The sequence below is a fragment of the Oncorhynchus nerka genome, linkage group LG9b (genome assembly GCF_034236695.1).
Source record: "Oncorhynchus nerka isolate Pitt River linkage group LG9b, Oner_Uvic_2.0, whole genome shotgun sequence".
In the NCBI taxonomy this organism is placed as follows: domain Eukaryota; kingdom Metazoa; phylum Chordata; class Actinopteri; order Salmoniformes; family Salmonidae; genus Oncorhynchus; species Oncorhynchus nerka.
In genome coordinates this window covers 46,706,060-46,731,700 of record NC_088424.1, presented here as the reverse complement: position 1 = coordinate 46,731,700, position 25,641 = coordinate 46,706,060, and the positions used below count along the sequence as shown (strand labels likewise).

The 25,641-nt window shown below is 46.5% G+C and overlaps 1 protein-coding gene across 2 annotated transcripts in view; it reads right to left on the bottom strand.

Annotated features, from left to right (window-relative positions):
- The window catches only part of vav3b (vav 3 guanine nucleotide exchange factor b), a 125,060-nt gene that overhangs the window by 31,068 nt on the left and 68,351 nt on the right, over positions 1 to 25,641 (bottom strand). For both annotated transcript variants that reach the window (XM_065013787.1, XM_065013788.1), the window contains exons 20-24: positions 20,989 to 21,119; positions 14,619 to 14,684; positions 6,945 to 6,979; positions 6,639 to 6,755; positions 3,122 to 3,209 (exon numbers count right to left, since the gene is read on the bottom strand). In XM_065013787.1, coding sequence (XP_064869859.1) covers positions 3,122 to 3,209; positions 6,639 to 6,755; positions 6,945 to 6,979; positions 14,619 to 14,684; positions 20,989 to 21,119 — 437 coding nt within the window. The remainder of the gene's footprint in view (positions 1 to 3,121; positions 3,210 to 6,638; positions 6,756 to 6,944; positions 6,980 to 14,618; positions 14,685 to 20,988; positions 21,120 to 25,641) is intronic.

Genomic DNA, 25,641 nt, shown 5'->3' with positions numbered 1-25,641 from the left:
TGTCTATCGCCTCCTTTGAATTCCATGCTGTCACAGTTACCAGCCCTTTCAAGCTTAACATCCTTATCATTTATCGCCCTCCAGGTTCCTCGGAGAGTTCATCAATGAGCTTGATGCCTTGATAAGCTCCTTTCCTGAGGACGGCTCACCTCTCACAGTTCTGGGCGACTTTAACCTCCCCACGTCTACCTTTGACTCATTCCTCTCTGCCTCCTTCTTTCCACTCCTCTCCTCTTTTGACCTCACCCTCTCACCTTCCCCCTACTCACAAGGCAGGCAATACGCTCGACCTCATCTTTACTAGATGCTGTTCCTCCACTAACCTCATTGCAACTCCCCTCCAAGTCTCCGACCACTACCTTGTATCCTTTTCCCTCTCGCTCTCATCCAACACTTCCCACACTGCCCCTACTCGGATGGTATCGCGCCGTCCCAACCTTCGCTCTCTCTCCCCCGCTACTCTCTCCTCTTCCATCCTATCATCTCTTCCCTCTGCTCAAACCTTCTCCAACCTATCTCCTGATTCTGCCTCCTCAACCCTCCTCTCCTCCCTTTCTGCATCCTTTGACTCTCTATGTCCCCTATCCTCCAGGCCGGCTCGGTCCTCCCCTCCCGCTCCGTGGCTCGACGACTCATTGCGAGCTCACAGAACAGGGCTCCGGGCAGCCGAGCGGAAATGGAGGAAAACTCGCCTCCCTGCGGTCCTGGCATCCTTTCACTCCCTCCTCTCTACATGTTCCTCCTCTGTCTCTGCTGCTAAAGCCACTTTCTACCACTCTAAATTCCAAGCATCTGCCTCTAACCCTAGGAAGCTCTTTGCCACCTTCTCCTCCCTCTTGAATCCTCCTCCCCCTCCCCCCTCCTCCCTCTCTGCAGATGACTTCGTCAACCATTTTGAAAAGAAGGTCGACGACATCCAATCCTCGTTGCTAAGTCAAACGACACCGCTGGTTCTGCTCACACTGCCCTACCCTGTGCTCTGACCTCTTTCTCCCCTCTCTCTCCAGATGACATCTCGCGTCTTGTGACGGCCGGCCGCCCAACAACCTGCCCGCTTGACCCTATCCCCTCCTCTCTTCTCCAGACCATCTCCGGTGACCTTCTCCCTTACCTCACCTCGCTCATCAACTCATCCCTGACCGCTGGCTACGTCCCTCCTGTCTTCAAGAGAGCGAGAGTTGCACCCCTTCTGAAAAAACCTACACTCGATCCCTCCGATGTCAACAACTACAGACCAGTATCCCTTCTTTCTTTTCTCTCCAAAACTCTTTAACGTGCCGTCCTTGGCCAGCTCTCCCGCTATCTCTCTCAGAATGACCTTCTTGATCCAAATCAGTCAGGTTTCAAGACTAGTCATTCAACTGAGACTGCTCTTCTCTGTATCACGGAGGCGCTCCGCACTGCTAAAGCTAACTCTCTCTCCTCTGCTCTCATCCTTCTAGACCTATCGGCTGCCTTCGATACTGTGAACCATCAGATCCTCCTCTCCACCCTCTCCGAGTTGGGCATCTCCGGCGCGGCCCACGCTTGATTGCGTCCTACTTCACAGGTCGCTCCTACCAGGTGGCGTGGCGAGAATCCGTCTCCTCACCACGTGCTCTCACCACTGGTGTCCCCAGGGCTCTGTTCTAGGCCCTCTCCTATTCTCGCTATACACCAAGTCACTTGGCTCTGTCATAACCTCACATGGTCTCTCCTATCATTGCTATGCAGACGACACACAATTAATCTTCTCCTTTCCCCCTTCTGACGACCAGGTGGCGAATCGCATCTCTGCATGTCTGGCAGACATATCAGTGTGGATGACGGATCATCACCTCAAGCTGAACCTCGGCAAGACGGAGCTGCTCTTCCTCCCGGGAAGGACTGCCCGTTCCATGATCTCGCCATCACGGTTGACAACTCCATTGTGTCCTCGTCCCAGAGCGCTAAGAACCTTGGCGTGATCCTGGACAACACCCTGTCGTTCTCAAATAACATCAAGGCGGTGGCCCGTTCCTGTAGGTTCATGCTCTACAACATCCGCAGAGTACGACCCTGCCTCACACAGGAAGCGGCGCAGGTCCTAATCCAGGCACTTGTCATCTCCCGTCTGGATTACTGCAACTCGCTGTTGGCTGGGCTCCCTGCCTGTGCCATTAAACCCCTACAACTCATCCAGAACGCCGCAGCCCGTCTGGTGTTCAACCTTCCCAAGTTCTCTCACGTCACCCCGCTCCTCCGCTCTCTCCACTGGCTTCCAGTTGAAGCTCGCATCCGCTACAAGACCATGGTGCTTGCCTACGGAGCTGTGAGGGGAACGGCACCTCAGTACCTCCAGGCTCTGATCAGGCCCTACACCCAAACAAGGGCACTGCGTTCATCCACCTCTGGCCTGCTCGCCTCCCTACCACTGAGGAAGTACAGTTCCCGCTCAGCCCAGTCAAAACTGTTCGCTGCTCTGGCCCCCCAATGGTGGAACAAACTCCCTCACGACGCCAGGACAGCGGAGTCAATCACCACCTTCCGGAGACACCTGAAACCCCACCTCTTTAAGGAATACCTAGGATAGGATAAAGTAATCCTTCTCCCCCCTAAAAGACCTAGATGCACTATTGTAAAGTGGCTGTTCCACTGGATGTCATAAGGTGAAAGCACCAATTTGTAAGTCGCTCTGGATAAGAGCGTCTGCTAAATGACTTAAATGTAAATGTAAATTGGGATGGTATTGTTCTATTGGGATGGTATTGTTTTTGGGGGGATGATGACAGCATAGCGCTACTAAACTAGAAACATGTGGGAGGATTTGACAGCATAGTGTCACTAAACTAGAAACATGGGAGGATTTGACAGCATTACACCACTAAACTAGAAACGTGGGACGTGTGTGTGTGTGTGTGTGTGTGTGTGTGTGTGTGTGTGTGTGTGCGTGTGTGTGTGTGTGTGTGTGTGTGTGTGTGTGTGTCGGGGAGGTTGGATAAAAAGCAGAAGACAAATTCCCATCTTTTCCTACTGTCCATTTCTGGTTTTAGGATGCCCTTCTAGCCAAACAGAAAAGAGTATTCAACAACGCTGTGGTATAATTCTGTATACTGTATCGCTAAATTGCTAAATTGCAAAGTGGGACCAAAACACGACATACCAACACAGTCTTAAACAGCCTGGTCTCTGCGATGTAAAAGCATTCATTCTTTGTCAGGATCTTGATGTGTTTGACTTCGTCGTTGAACCTGTGGGCAGAAAATGACTAGGCTTTAGCTAATCAAACCAAAATGTTATTTGTCACATTAGCAGAATACAACAATGAAATGCTTTACTTACAAGCCCTTAATAACCAACAACGCAGTTTTGGGAAAAATGTTTCTTTTTAAATACAGTTGAATTCGGAAGTTTACATACACATAGGTTGGAGTCATTAAAACTCATTTTTCAACCACTCCACAAATTTCTTGTTAACAAACTATAGTTTTGGCAAGTCGGTTATTACATCTACTTTGTACATGTAATTTTTCCAACAATTGTTCACAGGTTATTTCACTTATAATTCACTGTATCACAATTCCAGTGGGTCAGAAGTTTACATACACTAAATTGACTGTACCTTCAACCAGCTTGGAAAATTCAAAAAAATGATGTCATGGCTTTAGAAACTTTTGATAGGCTAATTGACATCATTTTAGTCAATTGGAGGTGTACCTGTGGATGTATTTCAAGGCCTTCCTTCAAACTCATGGAAAAATCAAAAGAAATCAACCAAGACCTCAGAAAAAATTTGTAGACCTCCACAAGTCTGGTTCATCCTTGGGAGAAATGTCCAAATGCCTGAAGGTACCACATTCATCTATTCAAACAATAGTATGCAAGTATAAACACCATGGGACCACGCAGCCATCATACCGCTCAGGAAGGAGACGCATTCTGTCTCCAATATATTAACGTACTTTTGTGCGAAAAGTGCAAATCAATCCCAGAATAACATCAACGGACCTTGTGAAGACGCTGGAGGGTACAAAAGTATCTATGGGTCCTATATCGACCTGAAAGGCCGCTCAGCAAGGGAGAACCACTGCTCCAAAACCACCATAAAAAAGCCAGACTACGGTTTGCAACTGCATATGGGGACAAAGATTGTACTTTTTGTAGAAATGTCCTCTGGTCTGATGAAACAAAAAGAGAACTGTTTGGCCATAATGACCATCGTTATGTTTGGAGGAAAAAGGGGGAGGCTTGCAAGCCGAAGAACACCATCCCAACCGTGAAGCACGGGGGTGGCAGCATCATATTGTAGGGGGTGCTTTGCTGCAGGAGGGACTGGTGCACTTCACAAAATAGATGGGGTCATGAGGAATTAATTATGTGGATATATTGAAGCAACATCTCAAAATATCAGTCAAGAAGTTAAAGCTTGGTCACAAATTAGTCTTCCAAATGGACAATGACCCCAATCATACTTCCAAAGTTGTGGCAAAATGGCTTAAGGACAACATAGTCAAGGTATTGGAGTGCCCATCACAAAGCCCTGACCTCAACCCTATAGAACATGTGTGGGCAGAAATGAAAAAGTGTGTGCGAGCAAGGAGGCCTACAAACCTGACTCCATTACACCAGATCTGTCAGGAGGAATGGGCCAACATTCACCGAACTTATTGTGGGAAGCATGTGGAAGGCTACCCGAAACATTTGACCCAAGTTGAACAATTTAAAGGCAATGCTACCAAATACTAATTGAGTGCATGTCAACTTCTGACCCACTGGGAATGTGATGAAAGAAATCAAAGCTGAAATAAAAAATTCTCTCTTCTATTATTCTGACATTTAACATTCTTAAAATAAAGTGGTGATCCTAACTAACCTAAGACAGGGAATTTTTACTAGGATTAAATGTCAGGAATTGTGAAAAACGTAGTTTAAATGTAGTTGGCCGAGGTGTATGTAAACTTCCGACTTCAACTGTACATACTGTTTATCAATGGTATATATGGATAGATGAAATGAAATGTCCATATGGAGAGATCAACAGACTTACTCAATCAGGTCCTTCAGATGACTGTAAATATCCTCGTCTTTCAGACAATGCATTTTTACTAGGTTTAAATGCCAGGAATTGTGAAAAACTGTGTTTAAATTTGGCTTCGGTGTATGTACATTTTCTACTTCAACTGTAAATAAAAGTAGCGAGGCTATATATACAGGGTGTACCGGTACAGAGTCAATGTGAGGGGGGCACAGGTTAGTCGAGGTATAGGAGGTCATATGTACATGTAGGTAGAATTATTAAAGTGACTATGCATAGATAATAAACAGAGAGTAGCAGCAGCGTAAAGGAGGAGGGGTCAATGCAAATAGTCTGGGTAGCCATTTGATTGTATGTTCAGAAGTCTTATGGCTGGGGGTAGAAGGTGTTTAGAAGCCTCTTGGACCTAGACTTGGCGCTCTGGTACCGCTTCCCGTGCTGTAGCATAGAGAACAGTCTATGACTAGGGTGGCTGGAGTATTTGACTATTTTTAGGGCCTTCCTCTGACACCTCCTAGTATATAGGTCCTGGATGGCAGGAAGCTTAGCCCCAGTGATATACCGGGCCGTTCTCACTACACTCTGTAGTGCCTTGCGGTCGGAGGCCAAACAGTTGCCATATGAGGCAGTGATGCAACCATGCTATCGATAGCGCAGCTGTAGAACCTTTTGAGGATCTGAGGACCATGCCACATCTTCTCAGTCTCCTGACTGTCCATCTTTACAAACATAGGGTCCACCATGATAACCAGAGTCCACCATGACAACCATAGAGTCCACCTTGATAACCATAGAGTCCACCATAGAGTCCACCTTGACAACCATAGAGTCCACCTTGACCACCATAGAGTCCACCATAGAGTCTACCATAGTCTACCATAGAGTCCACCTTGACAACCATAGAGTCCACCTTGACAACCATAGACTCCACCATAGAGTCTACCATAGAGTCCACCTTGACAACCATAGAGTCCACCTTGACAACCATAGAGTCCACCTTGACAACCATAGAGTCCACCTTAACAACCACAGACTCCACCATAGAGTCTACCATAGTGTCCACCTTGACAACCATAGAGTCCACCTTGACAACCATAGAGTCCACCTTGACAACCATAGAGTTCACCTTGACAACCATAGAGCCCACCTTGACAACCATAGAGCCCACCTTGACAACCATAGAGCCCGCCTTGACAACCATAGAGTCTACTACGGCTTGAATGCCACTGGCTGGAGAGCTGTGTCCCATTACCAGACACCATTTCCGAGGCCCTCGACTCTGCTCTACTTCATAGTCTCTAGCCCATAGACCGTAGCCGAATAACTGGACAATGTCTGACACATCCCAAAAAACACAATTTGAATGGCTAACTGACCATGGGAGTGTCCAATGACACAGCAGTTAAATCCTGATTCTGTTTGGAACAGTGGAAGTCGTCATTTCCTGCTCCACATATAACATGGAAGGTTAAAACACAGTCCCAAAAAATATTTCAGACTATCAATGGCTCTTGAACAGGACAGTGTGACATGACAGTTACACCATGGTCCTGGAAGTGAAGAACATGCCCCTGCTTGCACGTACATGATGCTGACACACACACACACACACACACACACACGTCCCGGCCCCAGGTCCACTTACTTGATACTGATGGCATACTCGTTAGACTCTCTGGTCCGGTGTCTGATCAGGAAGGTGCTGTTCTCTCTGTCCATCAGCTTTACCGTCGCCTCCTGCCTCTCCATTGGCCCTGCAAACCTGACCATGAGAAAACCATGAGATAAACATCACACAACCAACACACAACCATCAGACAACCCTCAACCAACAATCACACAATCAACACACAATCATTCGACAATCACAAACAGTCCACAAATAACCATTGGAAACCCAGTAACAATGACATTATTATTCCTAACATAAAAGAGTTGCTGTTTCACCTACCACAGCTGGGCTGAATAATCCACTGGTTTGGGTACCTGGGAGGGACAGTGAGAAACAGTTATTTCCAGCTAAATGAAATCAATGCAGACAAGTAAGAGGTCATCTGCAGTAATGAGCAATCACCTGTGAAGAACGTAGGCATTAGAAAGGGTTTATGAAGGCTTATGAAGTTTTATGAATGCTTATGAAGTTTTATGAAGGCTTATGAAAGTTTATGAATGCTTATGAAGTTTTATGAAGGCTTATGAAAGTTTATGAAGGCTTATGAAGTTTTATGAAGGCTTATGAAGTTTTGTGAAGGCTTATGAAGTTTTATGAATGCTTATGAAGTTTTATGAATGCTTATGCAGTTTTTTGAATGCTTATGAAGGTTTATGAATGCTTATGAAGTTTTATGAATGCTTATGAAGTTTTATGAATGCTTATGAAGTTTTATGAAGGCTTATGAAAGTTTATGAAGGCTTATGAAGTTTTATGAATGCTGTTACGGATACAGTTATCCTGTGTGTGTGTATCCTGTGTGTGTGTTTCTTTTCTCTCCTTCTCCCCTCACAGGTGAAAATCATCACTCCCCAATCAATCAACAATCAATCATCAATCAGAAGACACACCTCCTCCTATTTCCTACCCTATCACAGTTCCTTCCCCATGGTTTAAAAACCCCATCATTTGTTTGCTCTGGAGCAATCTCTAGCTCAATCTCTAGCTCAATCTCTCTGTAAATGCCATGTCTGTAGGTCTCTGTGTTTCACTCTCGCTTTGTGTCTTAACCTCTCTTTTGTTTAAAGCACCTCCATAGCACTTTGTCATCACCTGTGAGTATTGTTTTTGGTTATGGTGTTTGTTTGTTGCTGGTGGGAAAAGGGGGAAACCAAGACAAGTCGCCCATGGGCATACACTACCCGTAGGTGAACTTTGTTAAATACACTAGTTAGAACTGGGCGGACCACCCACTGTATTTTTGGTTAGTTAGTTAGCTGTTGTTAAAGTAGGCTAGTCTAGCTAAAGGGGTGTTTTTGAATACTTATTGTTTCTTTCCTTGGGTCCAGCTCAGCCCCTTTTCCTGCTCCCCCCATTACCGTGTGTTTATAAATAAACCTAGAGTTTGACGGTAGATTTCTGTTGTCGTGGTTATTTCGTGCACACTTTTACTTTGTCACAATAATAATTTGCATGAGTTATGTTACGGGTCTCATTACCATCCCCCCTAGACTGTCGGGCCAAAAGGGATTCGTAACATAAGTGGAGCCTCGTCCGGGATCTGTCATAACTGACACCCATGCCGCTCATGTAGCTTGTTGTAGTGGTATAGTTCAGTGTTGAGCGTCATAGCTGAAGTAGCATTAGTGTTTGCTATTTTCTTTGGCACTTGTGAAGTAGTGTAAAATGACTACTTTTGATTTGAGATCCTTTTTGGATAACCCTTCGTGGGAGGTTTTTGACAAATGTCGTAGAGTTGATTTAATGACCTTGGCTGACCATTATTCAGTATCGATTCCGCAGAGTTTAGTTAAGGCGGAGGTTAACCTGTTGCTTCTACTAGGGACGCTTGCGTCCCAACTAGAGCTCTGGAAATGCAAATGCGCTACGCTAAATGCTAATAGTATTAGTTAAAACTCAAAAGTTCATTAAAATACACATGCAGGGTATCGAATTAAAGCTACACTCGTTGTGAATCCAGGCAACAAGTCAGATTTTTAAAATGCTTTTCGGCGAAAGCATGAGAAGCTATTATCTGATAGCATGCAACACCCCAAAAGACCCACAGGGGACGTAAACAAAATAATTAGCATTTCGGCGTTACACAAACCGCACAATAATGATTTTTAACAGAATGTTCAAAAAAGTAGAGGGTCGACTTAAGAGGTTAAACAGCTAGTGTTAAATGTATTGTTGGAAGAGCAGGTGCTTGTGTTACCGCTGCCTGAGTCTACTACCCCTGTAGCGGATGTTGCTGCTCCTGTAAGCCCATTGGTGTCTGATAATGAGGGAGAGGCTAAAACACCAGCCACATTGTCCCGTTTTGATCCACTCTCCCCACTGTCAAACGGTGATGCCAGGAGGGATGTCTGTTTAGCACAGTTCCAACTGGAGGTGGAAGAGAGCCCAAATTAGGCAAGAGACTCTCCAGTTAGAGATATGCAAAATAGAGGCAGAAAAAGAACGAGAACAACGGCATTTGGAGATGTGTAAAATTGAGGCAGACAGAGAACAAAGGCAGTTGGAGTTCAAAATGCGCCAGATGGAACTGGAGGCAGAGACAGCGAGGCTAGCCTCCGGTCCTACTGTGCCTGTTTGTGAGCCGTCCTCACCTACTGTGTCCTCAAACACGTTTGACATTAGTAGGCAGATTGCCTTAGTACCTTTGTTCAGAGAGTCAGAGGTTGACTCCTATTTTTGTGTATTTGAGCCGTAGCATTGAAATGGCCTGAAGAGGTATGGTGCCTATTACTTCAGTGTAAATTAACTGGTAAAGTCCAAGAGGTTTTGTCAGCGTTACCTCTGGAGGACAGTTTGAATTACGAAGTGGTCAAAGCTACTGTTCTTCGTGCCTATAAGCTTGTGCCTGAGGCATACCGACAGAGATTTAGGTCTCATAGAAAGTCTTCTAGTAAGACTTATGTGGAATTTGCTAGAGACAAGGGAAATCTGTTTGATAAATGGCATGCTGCTAGTAAGGTAACTGATTTCAACTCTCTCCGGGAGTTAATCTTGTTGGAAGAGTTTAAAAATTGCTTACCCGAACGCATTGTAGTTTACCTAAACGAACAGAAAGTATCCTCCCTGGCAGAAGCGTCTGTGTTGGCAGACGAGTTTGTGTTGACGCACAAGAGTGTGTTTTCGGCTCAAACTGAGAGTAGAGCCACTGAGTTTCCTACCTTTAGCCCTAGTCGGCCAGCAGTAGTATATCAAGCACGCCAGAAGAATGAGCGTCCCTGTTTCTATTGTCATAAAGTAGGACATATGATTAATGATTGCTTCCTGCTTAAACGCAAACAAGGGATGCCTCTTCGTGCCAAGCCACCAACAGGTGTTGCTCTAATTCGTACGGTTGTGAGGTCTGCAACAAAACAGGTGCCTCAGGGTAACTGTAGTTTGAAAGTCTCAGTCCCCGACCGCAGTTATGAACCATTCATTTTCGAGGGTTTGTGTCCCTAACGAATGACGAAGCGTCTCAGCGACCGGTTAAAATCCTTAGAGATACTGGTGCGGCGCAGTCGTTTATATTGTCTGATGTGTTGCCCTTATCTGACGATACATATTGTGGTTCCAGTGTGTTAGTGCAGGGTATTGAAATGGGTTTTGTCCCAGTGCCATTGCACTTTGTGAAAGTACACTCTGAGTTAATCAGTGGAATATTCAGAGTGGGGGTACGCCCTATGTTGCCATTGAAAGGTGTGACCTTTATAATGGGTAACGATATTGCCGGAGGAAAGGTAGTACCCGTATTGGAAGTATTGGATAAAAGTGACCACTCTCTCTCTAATGAGCTGGCACAGAGTTATCCACATGTGTTCCCCGCTTGTGCTGTCACTCGTGCTCAGGCACGACAAGAGGGTGACGTGATAGATTTGTCGAACACTGTTCTGTTCAAAGAGGTTGATCAAGAAGATGGATTGTGTGATACCTCTGAGAAGCTGATCACCTCTGACAAACAGCCCAGGAAAGAATCAAAGAACGTTGAACTTATTGCTGATGCAATACAGTTACCAGTCACTCGTGAGCAGCTGATTGCTAACCAAAGGTTGACAACAAGCTTGCTAAATGTTTTTCTAGTGTTGTCTCATTGGAAGATGTGAAGAAGAAGAACGTGGCTTACTTCATTGATGGTAATCTCCTCATGCGTAAATGGAAATCCCATGTTGACGCGGATGGAGATTTGAATGCTGTTTACCAAATAGTGATTCCTACAGCCTTTCGACAAAATGTGTTATCCCTTGCTCATGATCACCAGTGGTCTGGTCATTTAGGAATCACAAAAACTTATGATCGGATCCTTCGACATTTCTTTTGGCCGGGTTTAAAACAAGATGTGGCTCAGTTCTGTCGGACATGCCACACCTGTCAGATAACAGGAAAACCAAATCAGGTTATTCCTCCCGCTCCTCTTTGTCCCATACCTGTCATAGGTGAACCATTCGAGCATGTGGTAGTTGATTGTGTCGGACCGTTACCGAAGACAAAATCGGGTAACCAGTTTTTGTTAACGATAATGTGTATGGCTACAAGATACCCCGAGGCCATTCCTCTGAGAAGGATTACAGCCCCGGTAGTGAGTAAAGCCTTAATAAAATTCTTCACGACATTCGGGTTACCTAGGGTGGTACAAAGCGATCAAGGTACCAATTTCCTATCCAAGCTCTTCAGGCAGGTGTTAAAATCCTTGTCAATTGCGCACCGTGTGTCAAGCGCCTATCACCCAGAGTCTCAGGGTGCACTTGAAAGATGGCATCAGACACTGAAGTCTATGCTACGTAAATATTGTTTGGAATCTGAGAAAGATTGGGATGAGGGAGTTCCTCTAGTTTTGTTTGCTGCTCGTGAAACTGTGCAGGAGTCCCTAGGTTTCAGCCCGGCTGAACTGGTGTTTGGTCACACAGTGAGAGGACCAATGAAAGTCCTTAAAGAACAGTTCTTGTCCCAAGAGTTGTGTACCAGAGATGAGAATGTGTTGGACTACGTTAGTCGCTTTCGTGAGCACCTACACAAGCTTGTGCTCTCGCAAAGGAAGCTCTGTCTTCCTCACAGAGGAGCATGAAAAGACACTATGATAAAGAGGCTGTTTCTCGTCCACTACAGCCAGGTGACCAAGTACTGGTGTTATTACCTGTTCCAGGATCTTCACTGTCAGCTCGTTTCTCGGGTCCTTATTTAATTGAAAAGAAAATAAGTGAAACTGACTATGTGCTTCAAACTCCTGATAGACAACGCCAATCTCGTGTGTGTCACATTAACATGTTTAAAGCTTACCACACCCGACCCATCACACAGTTAGAGTTCAAAAACAGAGGAAGGTACTGCTGTCTCCTCTGCTACTACTGCTATGATAGTGGACTGTCATATTGATGATGTTGATGGCTTGGAGTTGCGCAATACTCAGCAGCAGTGTGTTAGATTGCCCAACTCAGAAATGTTGCTGTCTATCCAATCCGGTCTGGTTCATTTAACGGATGGACAGGCCAATGATATTGTGAGGCTACTACACAGTTTTCCATGTCTCTTTAATGACGTTCCTACTCGCACAAATGTGTTGGAACATGACATTAATGTTGGAAATGCTACACCTATCAAGCAACACCCATATCGTATCAACGCTTCCAAGAGGAAGATAATGAGGGATGAGGTGAGATATTTGTTGGAGAATGACCTGGCTAAGCCAAGTTCAAGCCCTTGGAGTTCTCCTTGCATTTTGGTTCCTAAACCTGATGGTACGTCCAGGTTATGTACGGATTATCGAAAGGTAAATTCTGTCACAATGCCAGATTCGTTCCCGTTACCCCGACTGGACGACTGTATCGACACTATTGGTGCTGCTAAGTATGTAACTAAGTTAGACCTCTTAAAAGGTTACTGGCAGGTTCCGTTAACTTCACGTGCTTCTGAGATTTCTGCCTTTGTGACCCCAGACAACTTCCTACAGTACTCAGTCATGGCTTTTGGGATGCGAAATGCACCAGCCACCTTCCAACGACTGGTTAACTCCGTATTAGCTGGCGTTCCTAATTGTAGTGCATACCTTGATGACCTAGTGATTTATTCATCTGAGTGGTCAGATCATGTTGACTCTCTAAGGGTAGTATGTGAACGGTTGGCAGCTGCTTCTCTAACCCTGAACTTGGCAAAGTGCGAGTTTGGGAAGGCTACTGTTACCTATCTCGGTAAAGAGGTTGGCCATGGACAGGTGCACCCTGTTGATGCCAAGGTCTTGGCTATAACTGCATTCCCTGCACCTACCACCAGACGAGAGCCACGCCGCTTTTTAGGGATGGTTGGCTACTACCGTAGCTTCTGTAAAAATTTCTCTGCGGTAGTTGCTCCATTGACCGATTTGCTTAGTCCGGCTAGATCATTTGTGTGGTCCCCTGATTGTAAGAGAGCTTTTGAATCTGCGAAAGCACTCTTATGTAGTACACCTGTACTTGCTGCTCCAGATTTTGAACAACCGTTCAAACTTGAGGTAGATGCTAGTGCCAGAGGTGCTGGTGCTGTTCTACTGCAGCAGGACAAGAGTGGAGTGGATCATCCCGTTTGTTATTTTTCACGTAAATGTAATAAATGTCAAACAAACTATGCGACAATAGAACAAGAAGCTCTTGCTTTGTTGTTGGCTCTGCAATACTTTGAAGTATATATTGGTTCCAGTGCCCTACCCGTGATTGTATATACTGACTTAGTTTTTCTCCACCGAATGTACAACCAGAACCAGCGCCTTATGCGTTGGGCGCTGATTGTACAAAATTATAATTTGGAGATCCGCCACAAAAAGGGTTCTGATAATATGTTGGCAGATGCTTTATCTCGTGTGTGAAAATGATTTCTGTATGTTTTGCAAGGTTGTTGCTTTGTTGTACAGTATTTCAATGAATACTCAGTCGCAACCCCTAGGGTTGCTCTTTTAAGGGTGGGAGTGTTACGGATACAGTTATCCTGTGTGTGTGTGTATCCTGTGTGTGTGTTTCTTTTCTCTCCTTCTCCCCTCACAGGTGAAAATCATCACTCCCCAATCAATCAACAATCAATCATCAATCAGAAGACACACCTCCTCCTATTTCCTACCCTATCACAGTTCCTTCCCCATGGTTTAAAAACCCCATCATTTGTTTGTTCTATAGCAATCTCTAGAGCAATCTCTAGCTCAATCTCTCTGTAAATGCCATGTCTGTAGGTCTCTGTGTTTCACTCTCGCTTTGTGTCTTAACCTCTCTTTTGTTTAAAGCACCTCCATAGCACTTTGTCATCACCTGTGAGTATTGTTTTTGGTTATGGTGTTTGTTTGTTGCTGGTGGGAAAAGGGGGAAACCAAGACAAGTCGCCCATGGGCATACACTACCCGTAGGTGAACTTTGTTAAATACACTAGTTAGAACTGGGCGGACCACCCACTGTATTTTTGGTTAGTTAGTTAGCTGTTGTTAAAGTAGGCTAGTCTAGCTTAGGGGTGTTTTTGAATACTTATTGTTTCTTTCCTTGGGTCCAGCTCAGCCCCTTTTCCTGCTCCCCCCATTACCGTGTGTTTATAAATAAACCTAGAGTTTGACGGTAGATTTCTGTTGTCGTGGTTATTTCGTGCACACTTTTACTTTGTCACAATAATAATTTGCATGAGTTATGTTACGGGTCTCATTACCATCCCCCCTAGACTGTCAGGCCAAAAGGGATTCGTAACAAATGCTTATGAAGGTTTATGAAGTTTATGAAGGCTTATGAAGTTTTATGAAGGCTTATGAAGGCTTATGAAGTTTTATGAAGTTTTATGGAGGCTTATGAAGGTTTATGAAGGCTTATGAAGTTTTATGAAGGCTTATGAAGTTTATGAAGGTTTATGAAGGCTTATGAAGTTTATGAAGGCTTATGAAGTTTATGAAGGCTTATGAAGTTTTATGAATGCTTATGAAGTTTTATGAATGCTTCATTAAGCCTTTAAATGAGTTGTTAAATTAGCATCTATACTTACACATGGGCATGGCCTAACGGCATCGCTGGGAAAGGAACCAATCTCTCTCGTCGCCAAGATCTTGCCCTGCAACGGCACATGGCTGTTAGTTAATCACATTACACATTAGTCTGGGAGCAACATCCATCCCCTCCTTCTCCCCCATCGCTTCTATAAACCATCCCTTCTCTCATCCTCCTCCCCCATCCCTTCTCTCCTCCCCCATCACTTCTGTAAACCATCCCTTCTCTCCTCCCCCATCGCTTCTATAAACCACCCCTTCTCTCCTCCCCCATCGCTTCTATAAACCATCCCTTCCCTCCTCCTTCTCCCCCATCGCTTCTATAAACCATCCCTTCTCTCATCCTCCTCCCCCATCCATTCTCTCCTCCCCCATCACTTCTATAAACCATCCCTTCTCTCCCCCCCATCACTTCTATAAACCATCCCTTCTCTCCTCCCCATCGCTTCTATAAACCATCCCTTCTCTCCTCCCCCATCGCTTCTATAAACCATCCCTTCTCTCCTCCTTCTCCCCATCTCTTCTATAAACCATCCTTTCTCTCCTCCCCCATCGCTTCTATAAACCATCCCTTCTCTCCTCCCCCATCTCTTCTATAAACCATCCCTTCTCTCCTCCTTCTCCCCCATCGCTTCTATAAACCATCCCTTCTCTCCTCCCCCATCGCTTCTATAAACCATCCCTTCCCTCCTCCTTCTCCCCCATCGCTCCTCCTCCTCCCCCATCACTTCTATAAACCATCCCTTCCCTCCTCCTTCTCCCCCATCACTTCTATAAACCATCCCTTCCCTCTTCCTTCTCCCCCATCGCTCCTCCTCCTCCCCCATCACTTCTATAAACCATCCCTTCCCTCCTCCTCCTCCCCCATCGCTTCTATAAACCATCCCTTCCCTCCTCCTTCTCCCCCATCTCTTCTATAAACCATCCCTTCGCTCCTCCTCCTCCCCCATCGCTCCTCCTCCTCCCCCATCACTTCTATAAACCATCCCTTCCCTCCTCCTTCTCCCCCATCGCTTCTATAAACCATCCCTTCTCTCCTCCTTCTCCCCATCGCTCCTCCTCCTCCCCCATCACTTCTATAAACCATCCCTTCCCTCCTCCTCCTCCATCACTTCTATAAACCATCCCTTCCCTCCTCCTTCTCCCCCATCGCTTCTATAAACCATCCCTTCTCTCCTCCTTCTCCCCATCGCTCCTCCTCCTCCCCCATCACTTCTATAAACCATCCCTTCTCTCCTCCCCCATCACTTCTATAAACCATCCCTTCCCTCCTCCTTCTTCCCCATCGCTCCTCCTCCTCCCCCATCACTTCTATAAACCATCCCTTCCCTCCTCCTCCTCCCCCATCGCTTCTATAAACCATCCCTTCCCTCCTCCCCCATCGCTTCTATAAACCATCCCTTCGAACACAGTTTGAGACGGTTAGGGACCGTCTCTAAAGGGTGGAGGTGCAATCTTTATCAGCATCATAAAACCTTATACTGCAGTTAGGGACCGTCTCTAAAAGGTGGCGGAGCAATCTTTATCAGCATCATAAAACCTTATACTGCAGTTAGGGACAGTCTCTAAAAGGTGGCGGAGCAATCTTTATCAGCATTATAAAACCTTATACTGCAGTTAGGGACAGTCTCTAAAAGGTGGCGGAGCAATCTTTATCACCATGATAAAACCTTATACTGCAGTTAGGGACCGTCTCTAAAAGGTGGCGGAGCAATCTTTATCAACATCATAAAACCTTATACTGCAGTTAGGGACCGTCTCTAAAAGGTGGCGGAGCAATCTTTATCAGCATCATAAAACCTTATACTGCAGTTAGGGACAGTCTCTAAAAGGTGGCGGAGCAATCTTTATCAGCATCATAAAACCTTATACTGCAGTTAGGGACAGTCTCTAAAAGGTGGCGGAGAAATCTTTATTACAGTATGAAGTGTGTCTCCGCCCCTTTATTACAGTATGAAGTGCGTCTCCGCCCCTTTATTGCAGTATGAACTGTGTCTCCGCCCCTTTATTACAGTATGAAATGTGTCTCCGCCCCTTTATTACAGTATGAACTGTGTCTCCGCCCCTTTATTACAGTATGAAGTGTGTCTCCGCCCCTTTATTACAGTATGAAGTGTGTCTCCGCCCCTTTATTACAGTATGAACTGTGTCTCCGCCCCTTTATTACAGTATGAACTGTGTCTCCGCCCCTTTATTACAGTATGAAGTGTGTCTCCGCCCCTTTATTACAGTATGAAGTGTGTCTCCGCCCCTTTATTACAGTATGAAGTGTCTCCGCCCCTTTATTACAGTATGAAGTGTCTCCGCCCCTTTATTACAGTATGAAGTGTGTCTCCGCCCCTTTATTGCAGTATGAAGTGTGTCTCCGCCCCTTTATTACAGTATGAAGTGTGTCTCCTCCCCTTTATTACAATATGAAGTGTGTCTCCGCCCCTTTATTACAGTATGAAGTGTGTCTCCCCTTTATTACAGTATGAAGTGTGTTTCCGCCCCTTTATTACAGTATGAAGTGTGTCTCCGCCCATTTATTACAGTATGAAGTGTGTCTCCGCCCCTTTATTACAGTATGAACTGTGTCTCCGCCCCTTTATTACAGTATGAAGTGTGTCTCCGCCCCTTTATTACAGTATGAAGTGTTTCTCATCCCCTTTATTACAGTATGAAGTGTGTCTCCGCCCCTTTATTACAGTATGAAGTGTGTCTCCGCCCCTTTATTACAGTATGAACTGTGTCTCCGCCCCTTTATTACAGTATGAAGTGTGTCTCCCCTTTATTACAGTATGAAGTGTGTCTCCGCCCCTTTATTACAGTATGAAGTGTGTCTCCGCCCATTTATTACAGTATGAAGTGTGTCTCCGCCCCTTTATTACAGTATGAACTGTGTCTCCGCCCCTTTATTACAGTATGAAGTGTGTCTCCGCCCCTTTATTACAGTATGAAGTGTTTCTCATCCCCTTTATTACAGTATGAAGTATGTCTCCGCCCCTTTATTACAGTATGAAGTGTGTCTCTCCGCCCCTTTATTACAGTATGAAGTGTGTCTCCACCCCTTTATTACAGTATGAACTGTGTCTCCGCCCCTTTATTACAGTATGAACTGTGTCTCCGCCCCTTTATTACAGTATGAAGTGTGTCTCCGCCCCTTTATTACAGTATGAACTGTGTCTCCGCCCCTTTATTACAGTATGAAGTGTGTCTCCGCCCCTTTATTACAATATGAAGTGTGTCTCCGCCCCTTTATTACAGTATGAAGTGTGTCTCCGCCCCTTTATTACAGTATGAAGTGTGTCTCTGCCCCTTTATTACAGTATGAAGTGTGTCTCCGCCCCTTTATTACAATATGAAGTGTGTCTCCGCCCCTTTATTACAGTATGAAGTGTGTCTCCGCCCCTTTATTACAGTATGAAGTGTGTCTCCGCCCCTTTATTACAGTATGAAGTGTGTCTCCGCCCCTTTATTACAGTATGAAGTGTGTTACAGCCCCGTGCAACTCCTCTTCAAAACATACATTAGATTGAAAAGTGAATCTGAAGCCCATCTCGATTATTCATTCAGCTTAATAACATTTCATCTGAAAGCTGCGGAGAGCCCCTCTCTATTTGTTACGCCCTCGTAAGCGTATGATAAAGATTAAACTTATTACCCTGGTGCAGTAAACAGGAGCCAGCCTGAAGGATCAAATTAAATTACATTGATTGATTACATTGTCCTGGTTGGCACAGGGAGGGGGGGGAGAGAGAGAGAGAGAGAGAGAGAGAGAGAGAGAGAGAGAGAGAGAGAGAGAGAGAGAGAGAGAGAGAGAGAGAAGAGAGAGAGAGAGAGAGAGAGAGAGAGAGAGAGAGAAAGAGAGAGAGAGAGAGAGAAAGAGAGAGAGAGAGAAAGAGAGAGAGAGAGAGAGAGAGAGAGAGAGAGAGAGAGACTAGTGATATAATTGCCTTCAGGATAGAACAGAGGATATGAAATCTCAATGTTCTGTAATCCTATCCTTTAGAACCCTTGGGGGAACCCGTTGGAAGATTAAGTATCCTTATTAGAACGTCGTTATGGATACTGAAGGGAGGGATAAAATAAGCACATTTGCAAATGTGCATTATCATTCACCAAATTCGGAGTAGGCTACCCCCCTCCCAGGGGACATGGCCTATACAGAGTTCATGGTAACCACGGTGACCGCGCCAAACTTTCACACTTTTCAACTCGACTCTTCGTCCAGTAGGATTATTAATGGTCTCCTGGCAACCATTTCATAGCCACGTTGTGTATCAGTTAGTGAGAGATCAGTGAGAGATTATCCCGCACTTTTGTATACTTTTTTTTAAGCCAGTAGTTCTGAAAGTAGAACTCACGAGACAAAAGTGGTCCCTGAAAATGGTGTACTTCGTCACATACGTACACCACGTCAGGTGATCAATTCAATGCAAGGGCCTTTATTGGCATGGGAAACACATGTTAACATTGACAAAGCAAATGAGGTAGATAATATACAAAAGTGAAATAAACTTAAATTGATTAATCAAACAAAAAAAGAGAGAGAAACTAAAATGAATCAGACACAAGGACTCTGGAGAGAAGGACTCTGGAGAGAAGGACTCTGGAGAGAAGGACTCTGGAGAGAAGGACTCTGGAGAGAAGACTCTGGAGAGAAGGACTCTGGAGAGAAGGACTCTGGAGAGAAGGACTCTGCAGAGAAGGACTCTGCAGAGAAGGACTCTGGAGAGAAGGACTCTGGAGAGAAGGACTCTGGAGAGAAGAACTCTGGAGAGAAGGACTCTGGAGAGAAGGACTCTGGAGAGAAGGACTCTGGAGAGAAGGACTCTGGAGAGCTGGAGAGAAGGACTCTGCAGAGAAGGACTCTGGAGAGAAGGACTCTGGAGAGAAGGACTCTGGAGAGAAGGACTCTGGAGAGAAGGACTCTGCAGAGAAGGACTCTGGAGAGAAGGACTCTGGAGAGAAGGACTCTGGAGAGAAGGACTCTGGAGAGAAGGACTCTGCAGAGAAGGACTCTGGAGAGAAGGACTCTGGAGAGAAGGACTCTGGAGAGAAGGACTCTGGAGAGAAGGACTCTGGAGAGAAGGACTCTGTCTGGAGAGAAGGACTCTGGAGAGAAGGACTCTGCAGAGAAGGACTCTGGAGAGAAGGACTCTGGAGAGAAGGACTCTGGAGAGAAGGACTCTGCAGAGAAGGACTCTGGAGAGAAGGACTCTGGAGAGAAGGACTCTGCAGAGAAGGACTCTGGAGAGAAGGACTCTGGAGAGAAGGACTCTGCAGAGAAGGACTCTGGAGAGAAGGATTCTGGAGAGAAGGACTCTGCAGAGAAGGACTCTGGAGAGAAGGACTCTGGAGAGAAGGACTCTGGAGAGAAGGATGGAACTGTAACACATTCTCTCACACAGGCACATCAGTGACCGTCTAATGTGACTATATTATAGCCATACTGTCACCATTGATCTCTCTCTCCCTCGCTCTGCTGTGTGTGCATCTTGCTAGCCGTCACTCATTTGGCGAGGGGGCTGGAAAGTCATTGGCAGAAACTCAAATTGCTAGGAGGTGGCCCACGTGGAGGAAATGGCCCCGCAGAGCATACAGAAAACAGTCGCTTTCAAACTAGTGATTACGTTGCTAATTGAGGTCTAAATAAAAAAAGTAATTCTGTATAAATTAAACATTGACATGTCCTGCCCAAAGCGGGAGGTTTAAAAAATACAAGTCGCCAAAAATACTCTATTTATTTTTTATAAAACTAACAAATGGTGACAGTATGGCTCTAATATAGTCACATTAGACAGTCACTAATGTGCCTGTGTGTGAGAATGTGTTCCATCCTTCTCTCCAGAGTCCTTCTCTGCAGAGTCCTTCTCTGCAGAGTCCTTGTGTCTGATTCAGTTTAGTTTCTCTCTCTCTCTCTGTGTGTAGCACTTGATTAATCAATTTAAGCCACTAATTGGCTAGATCAACTTCTCTGCTCTCACAGATCTAATCAGAAGAGGCAAGGAAGACAACAGATAGCATTCACACCACCACACACAACCACACACCACATTCCTCATGCACAGCAGGAGTTTCATCACTCCAGGCTGAAGAAATCAATTGACAGAGCTGTGCGTGTCTGGGTTACCAACTACCGCCCACTATCTCCTCTTAATGCTGACCTCTATGTAACGGTTCTGTGATGATTCACCTGGAATGAACTGGAAGAGCATGACGGCTGAATGTGTGGGTTAAATCCCAGCAGTTAAAGAGGAGCGAGGTCTCTCTCTCACACGCACGCACGCATGCACACACACACACACACACACACACACACACACACACACACACACACACACACACACACACACACATCTTCCGTCTGACTGAGTCGTCACCCACCTGCCACCAGGAGCTGTGTAGGTCGGCACAGATGAGCTCGATGATGTCCCCAGCATGGATGGTCAACGGGGGGGCATTCTGGGGAGAGGGGATGCCACAGTAGTCTCTGATCACCAGCATCCTAGGGAGACCTGGAGACAGAGGAGAGGAGAAGACACATGCTGAGACAGGGCTATGGTAGACTCAACAGCCTTGGTTTCTCAAATGATTGCCTCGCCTGGTTCACCAACTACTTCTCAGACAGAGTTCAACGTGTCAAATCGGAGGGCCTGTTGTCCGGACCTCTGACAGTATCTATGGGGGTACCACAGGGTTCAATTCTCGGGCCGACTCTTTTCTCTGTATATATCAATGATGTCGCTCTTGCTGCTGGTGATTCTCTGATCCACCTCTACGTAGACCACACCATTCTGTATACATCTGGCCCCTCTTTGGACACTGTGTTGACAAACCTCCAAACGAGCTTCAATACCATACAACTCTCCTTCCGTGGCCTCCAACTGCTCTTAAATACAAGTAAAACTAAATGCATGCTCTTCAACCGTTCGTTGCCTGCACCTGCCCGCCCGTCTAGCATCACTACTCTGGACGGTTCCGACTTAGAATATGTGGACAACTAAAAATACCTAGGTGTCTGGTTAGAATGTAAACTCTCCTTCCAGACTCACATTAAGCATCTCCAATCCAAAATTGAATCGGCTTCCTATTTCGTAACAAAGCATCCTTCACTCACACCGCCAAACATACCCTCGTAAAACTGACTATCCTACCGATGCTCGATTTCGGCGATGTCATCTACAAAATAGTTTCCATTAGTCTACTCAGCAAACTGGATGCAGTCTATCACAGTGCCATCCGTTTTGTTACCAAATCACCTTATACCACCCACCACTGCGACTGTATGCTCTAGTTGGCTGGCCCTCGCTACATATTTGTCTCCAGACCCACTGGCTCCAGGTCATCTATAAGTCTATGCTAGGTAAAGTTCCGCCATATCTCAGCTCAATGGACACGATAACAACACCCACCGGTAGCACACGCTCCAGCAGGTATATCTCACTGGTCATTCCCAAAGCCAACACCTCTTTTGGCCTCCTGTCCTTCCACTTCTCTGTTGCCAATGACTGGAATGAATTGCAAAAATCACTGAAGTTGGAGACTTATATCTCCCTCACTAACTTTAAACATCAGCTATCTGAGCAGCTAACCGATCGCTGCAGCTGTACATAGCCTATCTGGAAATAGCCCATCCAATCTACCTACCTCATCCCCATATTGTTATTTACTTTTCTGCTCTTTTGCACACCAGTATTTCTACTTGCACATCATCATCTGCACATCACTCCAGTGTTAATTTAGTAACTAATTTTGAGTAACTCTGTGTTGTTGTTTGTGTCGCACTGCTTTGCTTTATCTTGGCCAGGTCGCAGTTGTAAATGAGAACTTGTTCTCAACTAGCTTACCTGGTTAAATAATAGAGAAATAAAAATACAATTAAATAAATAGAGCTGGGGACAGACAGAGGAAAGGACATATGACTTCTAGATGGCCAGAGTCGCTCCCCTCCTCAACACCTCTGATGTGTTTTCCTTCCAAAACACTTGGGTGTGCTATCTCTGACCAACTGTCTCGTTATCGCTCTTAGAACCATCTTCTGGACACTAACCAGTCAGGCTCCAAGACGGGTCACTCAAAGGAAACTGCTGTCCTCTGTGTAACAGAGGCTCTCTGCACTGCCAAAGCTGACTTTCTCTCCTCTGTGTCACAGAGGCTCTCTTCACTGCCAAAGCGGACTCTCTCCTCTGTTCTCATCCTCCACTCATCTATCCTCTGCCTTCAACAAGGTGAACCATCAGATCCTCCACTCCACCCTCTCAGGGCTGGGCGTCTAGGGCTGGGCGTCTCAGGCTCTGTCAGATCCTCCTCTCCACCCTCTCAGGGCTGGGTGTCTCAGGTTCTGCCTCCTCTCCACCCTCTCAGGGCTGGGCATCTCAGGCTCTGTCAGATCCTCCTCTCCACCTTCTCAGGGCTGGGCGTCTAAGGCTCTGTCAGATCCTCCCCTCCACCCTCTCAGGGCTGGAGTCTCAGGCTCTGTCAGATCCTCCCCTCCACCCTCTCAGGGCTGGGCGTCTAAGGCTCTGTCAGATCCTCCCCTCCACCCTCTCAGGGCTGGAGTCTCAGGCTCTGTCAGATCCTCCCCTCCACCCTCTCAGGGCTGGGCGTCTAAGGCTCTGTCAGATCCTCCACTCCACCCTCTCAGGGCTGGGTGTCTCAGGCTCTGTCAGATCCTCCTCTCCACCCTCTCAGGTCTGGGTGTCTCAGGCTCTGTCAGATCCTCCTCTCCACCCTCTCAGGGCTGGGCGTCTCAGGCTCTGTCAGATCCTCCCCTCCACCCTCTCAGGTCTGGGCATCTCAGGCTCTGCCTCCCCTCCACCCTCTCAGGGCTGGGCGTCTCAGGCTCTGAACACTCCTGGATTGCATCCTACCTGGCAGGGCGCTCCTACCAGATGGTGTGGAGAGGAGCTGTGTATCTCAGCTTGGATGGATGTCGGCCCACCACCTCAACCTCAGCCTCGGCAAGATAGAACTGCTCTTCCTCCCGGGCAAGGCCTGCCCCGCTCAAAGACCTCTCCATCACGGTCTCCATGGTGCAAAGAACATTGCCGTGACCATGGAACACATCCTGTCGTTCTCAAACATCAACAACATCAAAAACAGTGACTCACTCCTGCAGGTTCGTGCTCCACAACATCTGTAGATTACAACCTTTCCTAAAACAGGAAAAGGTGCAGGTTCTAATCCAGGCACTTGTCATCTCCCATTTGGAACTGGATCTACTGCAACTCTCTGCAACCCTCTGTTGGCTGGGCTCTGTGCTTCTGCCATCAAACCCCTTCAACTCTCTGTTGGCTGGGCTCTGCGCTTCTGCCATCAAACCCCTTCAACTCTCTGTTGGCTGGGCTCTGCGCTTCTGCCATCAAACCCCTTCAACTCTCTGTTGGCTGGGCTCTGCGCTTCTGCCATCAAACCCCTTCAACTCTCTGTTGGCTGGGCTCTGCGCTTCTGCCATCAAACCCCTTCAACTCTCTGTTGGCTGGGCTCTGCGTTTCTGCCATCAAACCCCTTCAACTCTCTGTTGGCTGGGCTCTGCGCTTCTGCCATCAAACCCCTTCAACTCTCTGTTGGCTGGGCTCTACGCTTCTGCCATCAAACCCCTTCAACTCTCTGTTGGCTGGGCTCTACGCTTCTGCCATCAAACCCCTTCAACTCTCTGTTGGCTGGGCTCTCTGTGCTTCTGCCATCAAACCCCTTCAACTCTCTGTTGGTTGGGGTCTGTGCTTCTGCCATCAAACCCCTTCAACTCTCTGTTGGCTGGGCTCCCTGCTTCTGCCATCAAACCCCTTCAACCCTCTGTTGGTTGGGCTCTGCGCTTCTGCCATCAAACCCCTTCAACTCTCTGTTGGTTGGGCTCACTGCTTCTGCCACCAAACCCCTTCAACTCTCTGTTGGCTGGGCTCTGTGCTTCTGCCATCAAACCCCTTCAACTCTCTGTTGGCTGAGCTCAACGCTTCTGCCATCAAACCCCTTCAACTCTCTGTTGGCTGGGCTCTGTGCTTCTGCCATCAAACCCCTTCAACTCTCTGTTGGCTGGGCTCCCTGCTTCTGCCATCAAACCCCTTCAACTCTCTGTTGGCTGGGCTCTGAGCTTCTGCCATCAAACCCCTTCAACTAATCCAGAACGCTGCATCCTGCCTGGTGTTCAACCTTCCCAAGTTCTCTCATGTCACCCCGCTCCTCAGCACACTACACTGGTTTCTAGTCGAAGCTCGCATCCACATCAAGACCTTGGTTCTTACCTATGGAGCAGCAAGAGGAACTGCCCCTCTCTACCTTCAGGCTATGATCAAACCCTACACGACCTCAGCTAGACTAAAGACACCTGCCAGACAGACAAGGCCTCCTACTCTCCCCCAGTCTACTCCCAAAGCACTTAAACACATTTACCTTCCAGCCATAGTCCTCTTTAGCGTGGTCCCAGATCTGTTTCTGCTGTCTTAACCACCTCCTATGGTCATTTTTGTGACAATGCCTATTTTAGTGAGCTAGACAAGGGCATAAACAGATCTGGGACCAGGCTAACAGTCTTCACTCCTATTAAAACCAGTGATGCTGTCCTCAGATGACTGAACTATCGTGGCAACAGGCCACGCATGTGCTGTTTAATAAGAACAATATAAAAGCCAATAAGCATAACAGTCTGCCTTTTCTGCCTACCTGTCTTTCTCATGAAGAGATTAAGTTACGAATATTACTTTCCTCTCTAAGCGACTCAGGCAGGCAAAGCTCTATTGCTGAGCTCAGAGTAGAGGAGCACAGGCAAGGGCACAGAGAGAGGCTGAAGAGTTTAACAGAGGTAAGGGCACAGAGAGAGGCTGGACAGTTTAGACGTGGGCGTTCTCCTATCCCTGCCCAGGCTTTTCTTATTGAATCCACCCACTCCAATGCATCTGTCTCCACTACACGCTGTCCTTCCTCCCTGGCTCCCACCGTAGACTGGAGGTAAAGGCCTTCCTCCCTGGCTCCCACCATAGACTAGAGGTAAAGGTCTTCCTCCCTGGCTCCCACTGTAGACTAGAGGTAAAGGCCTTCCTC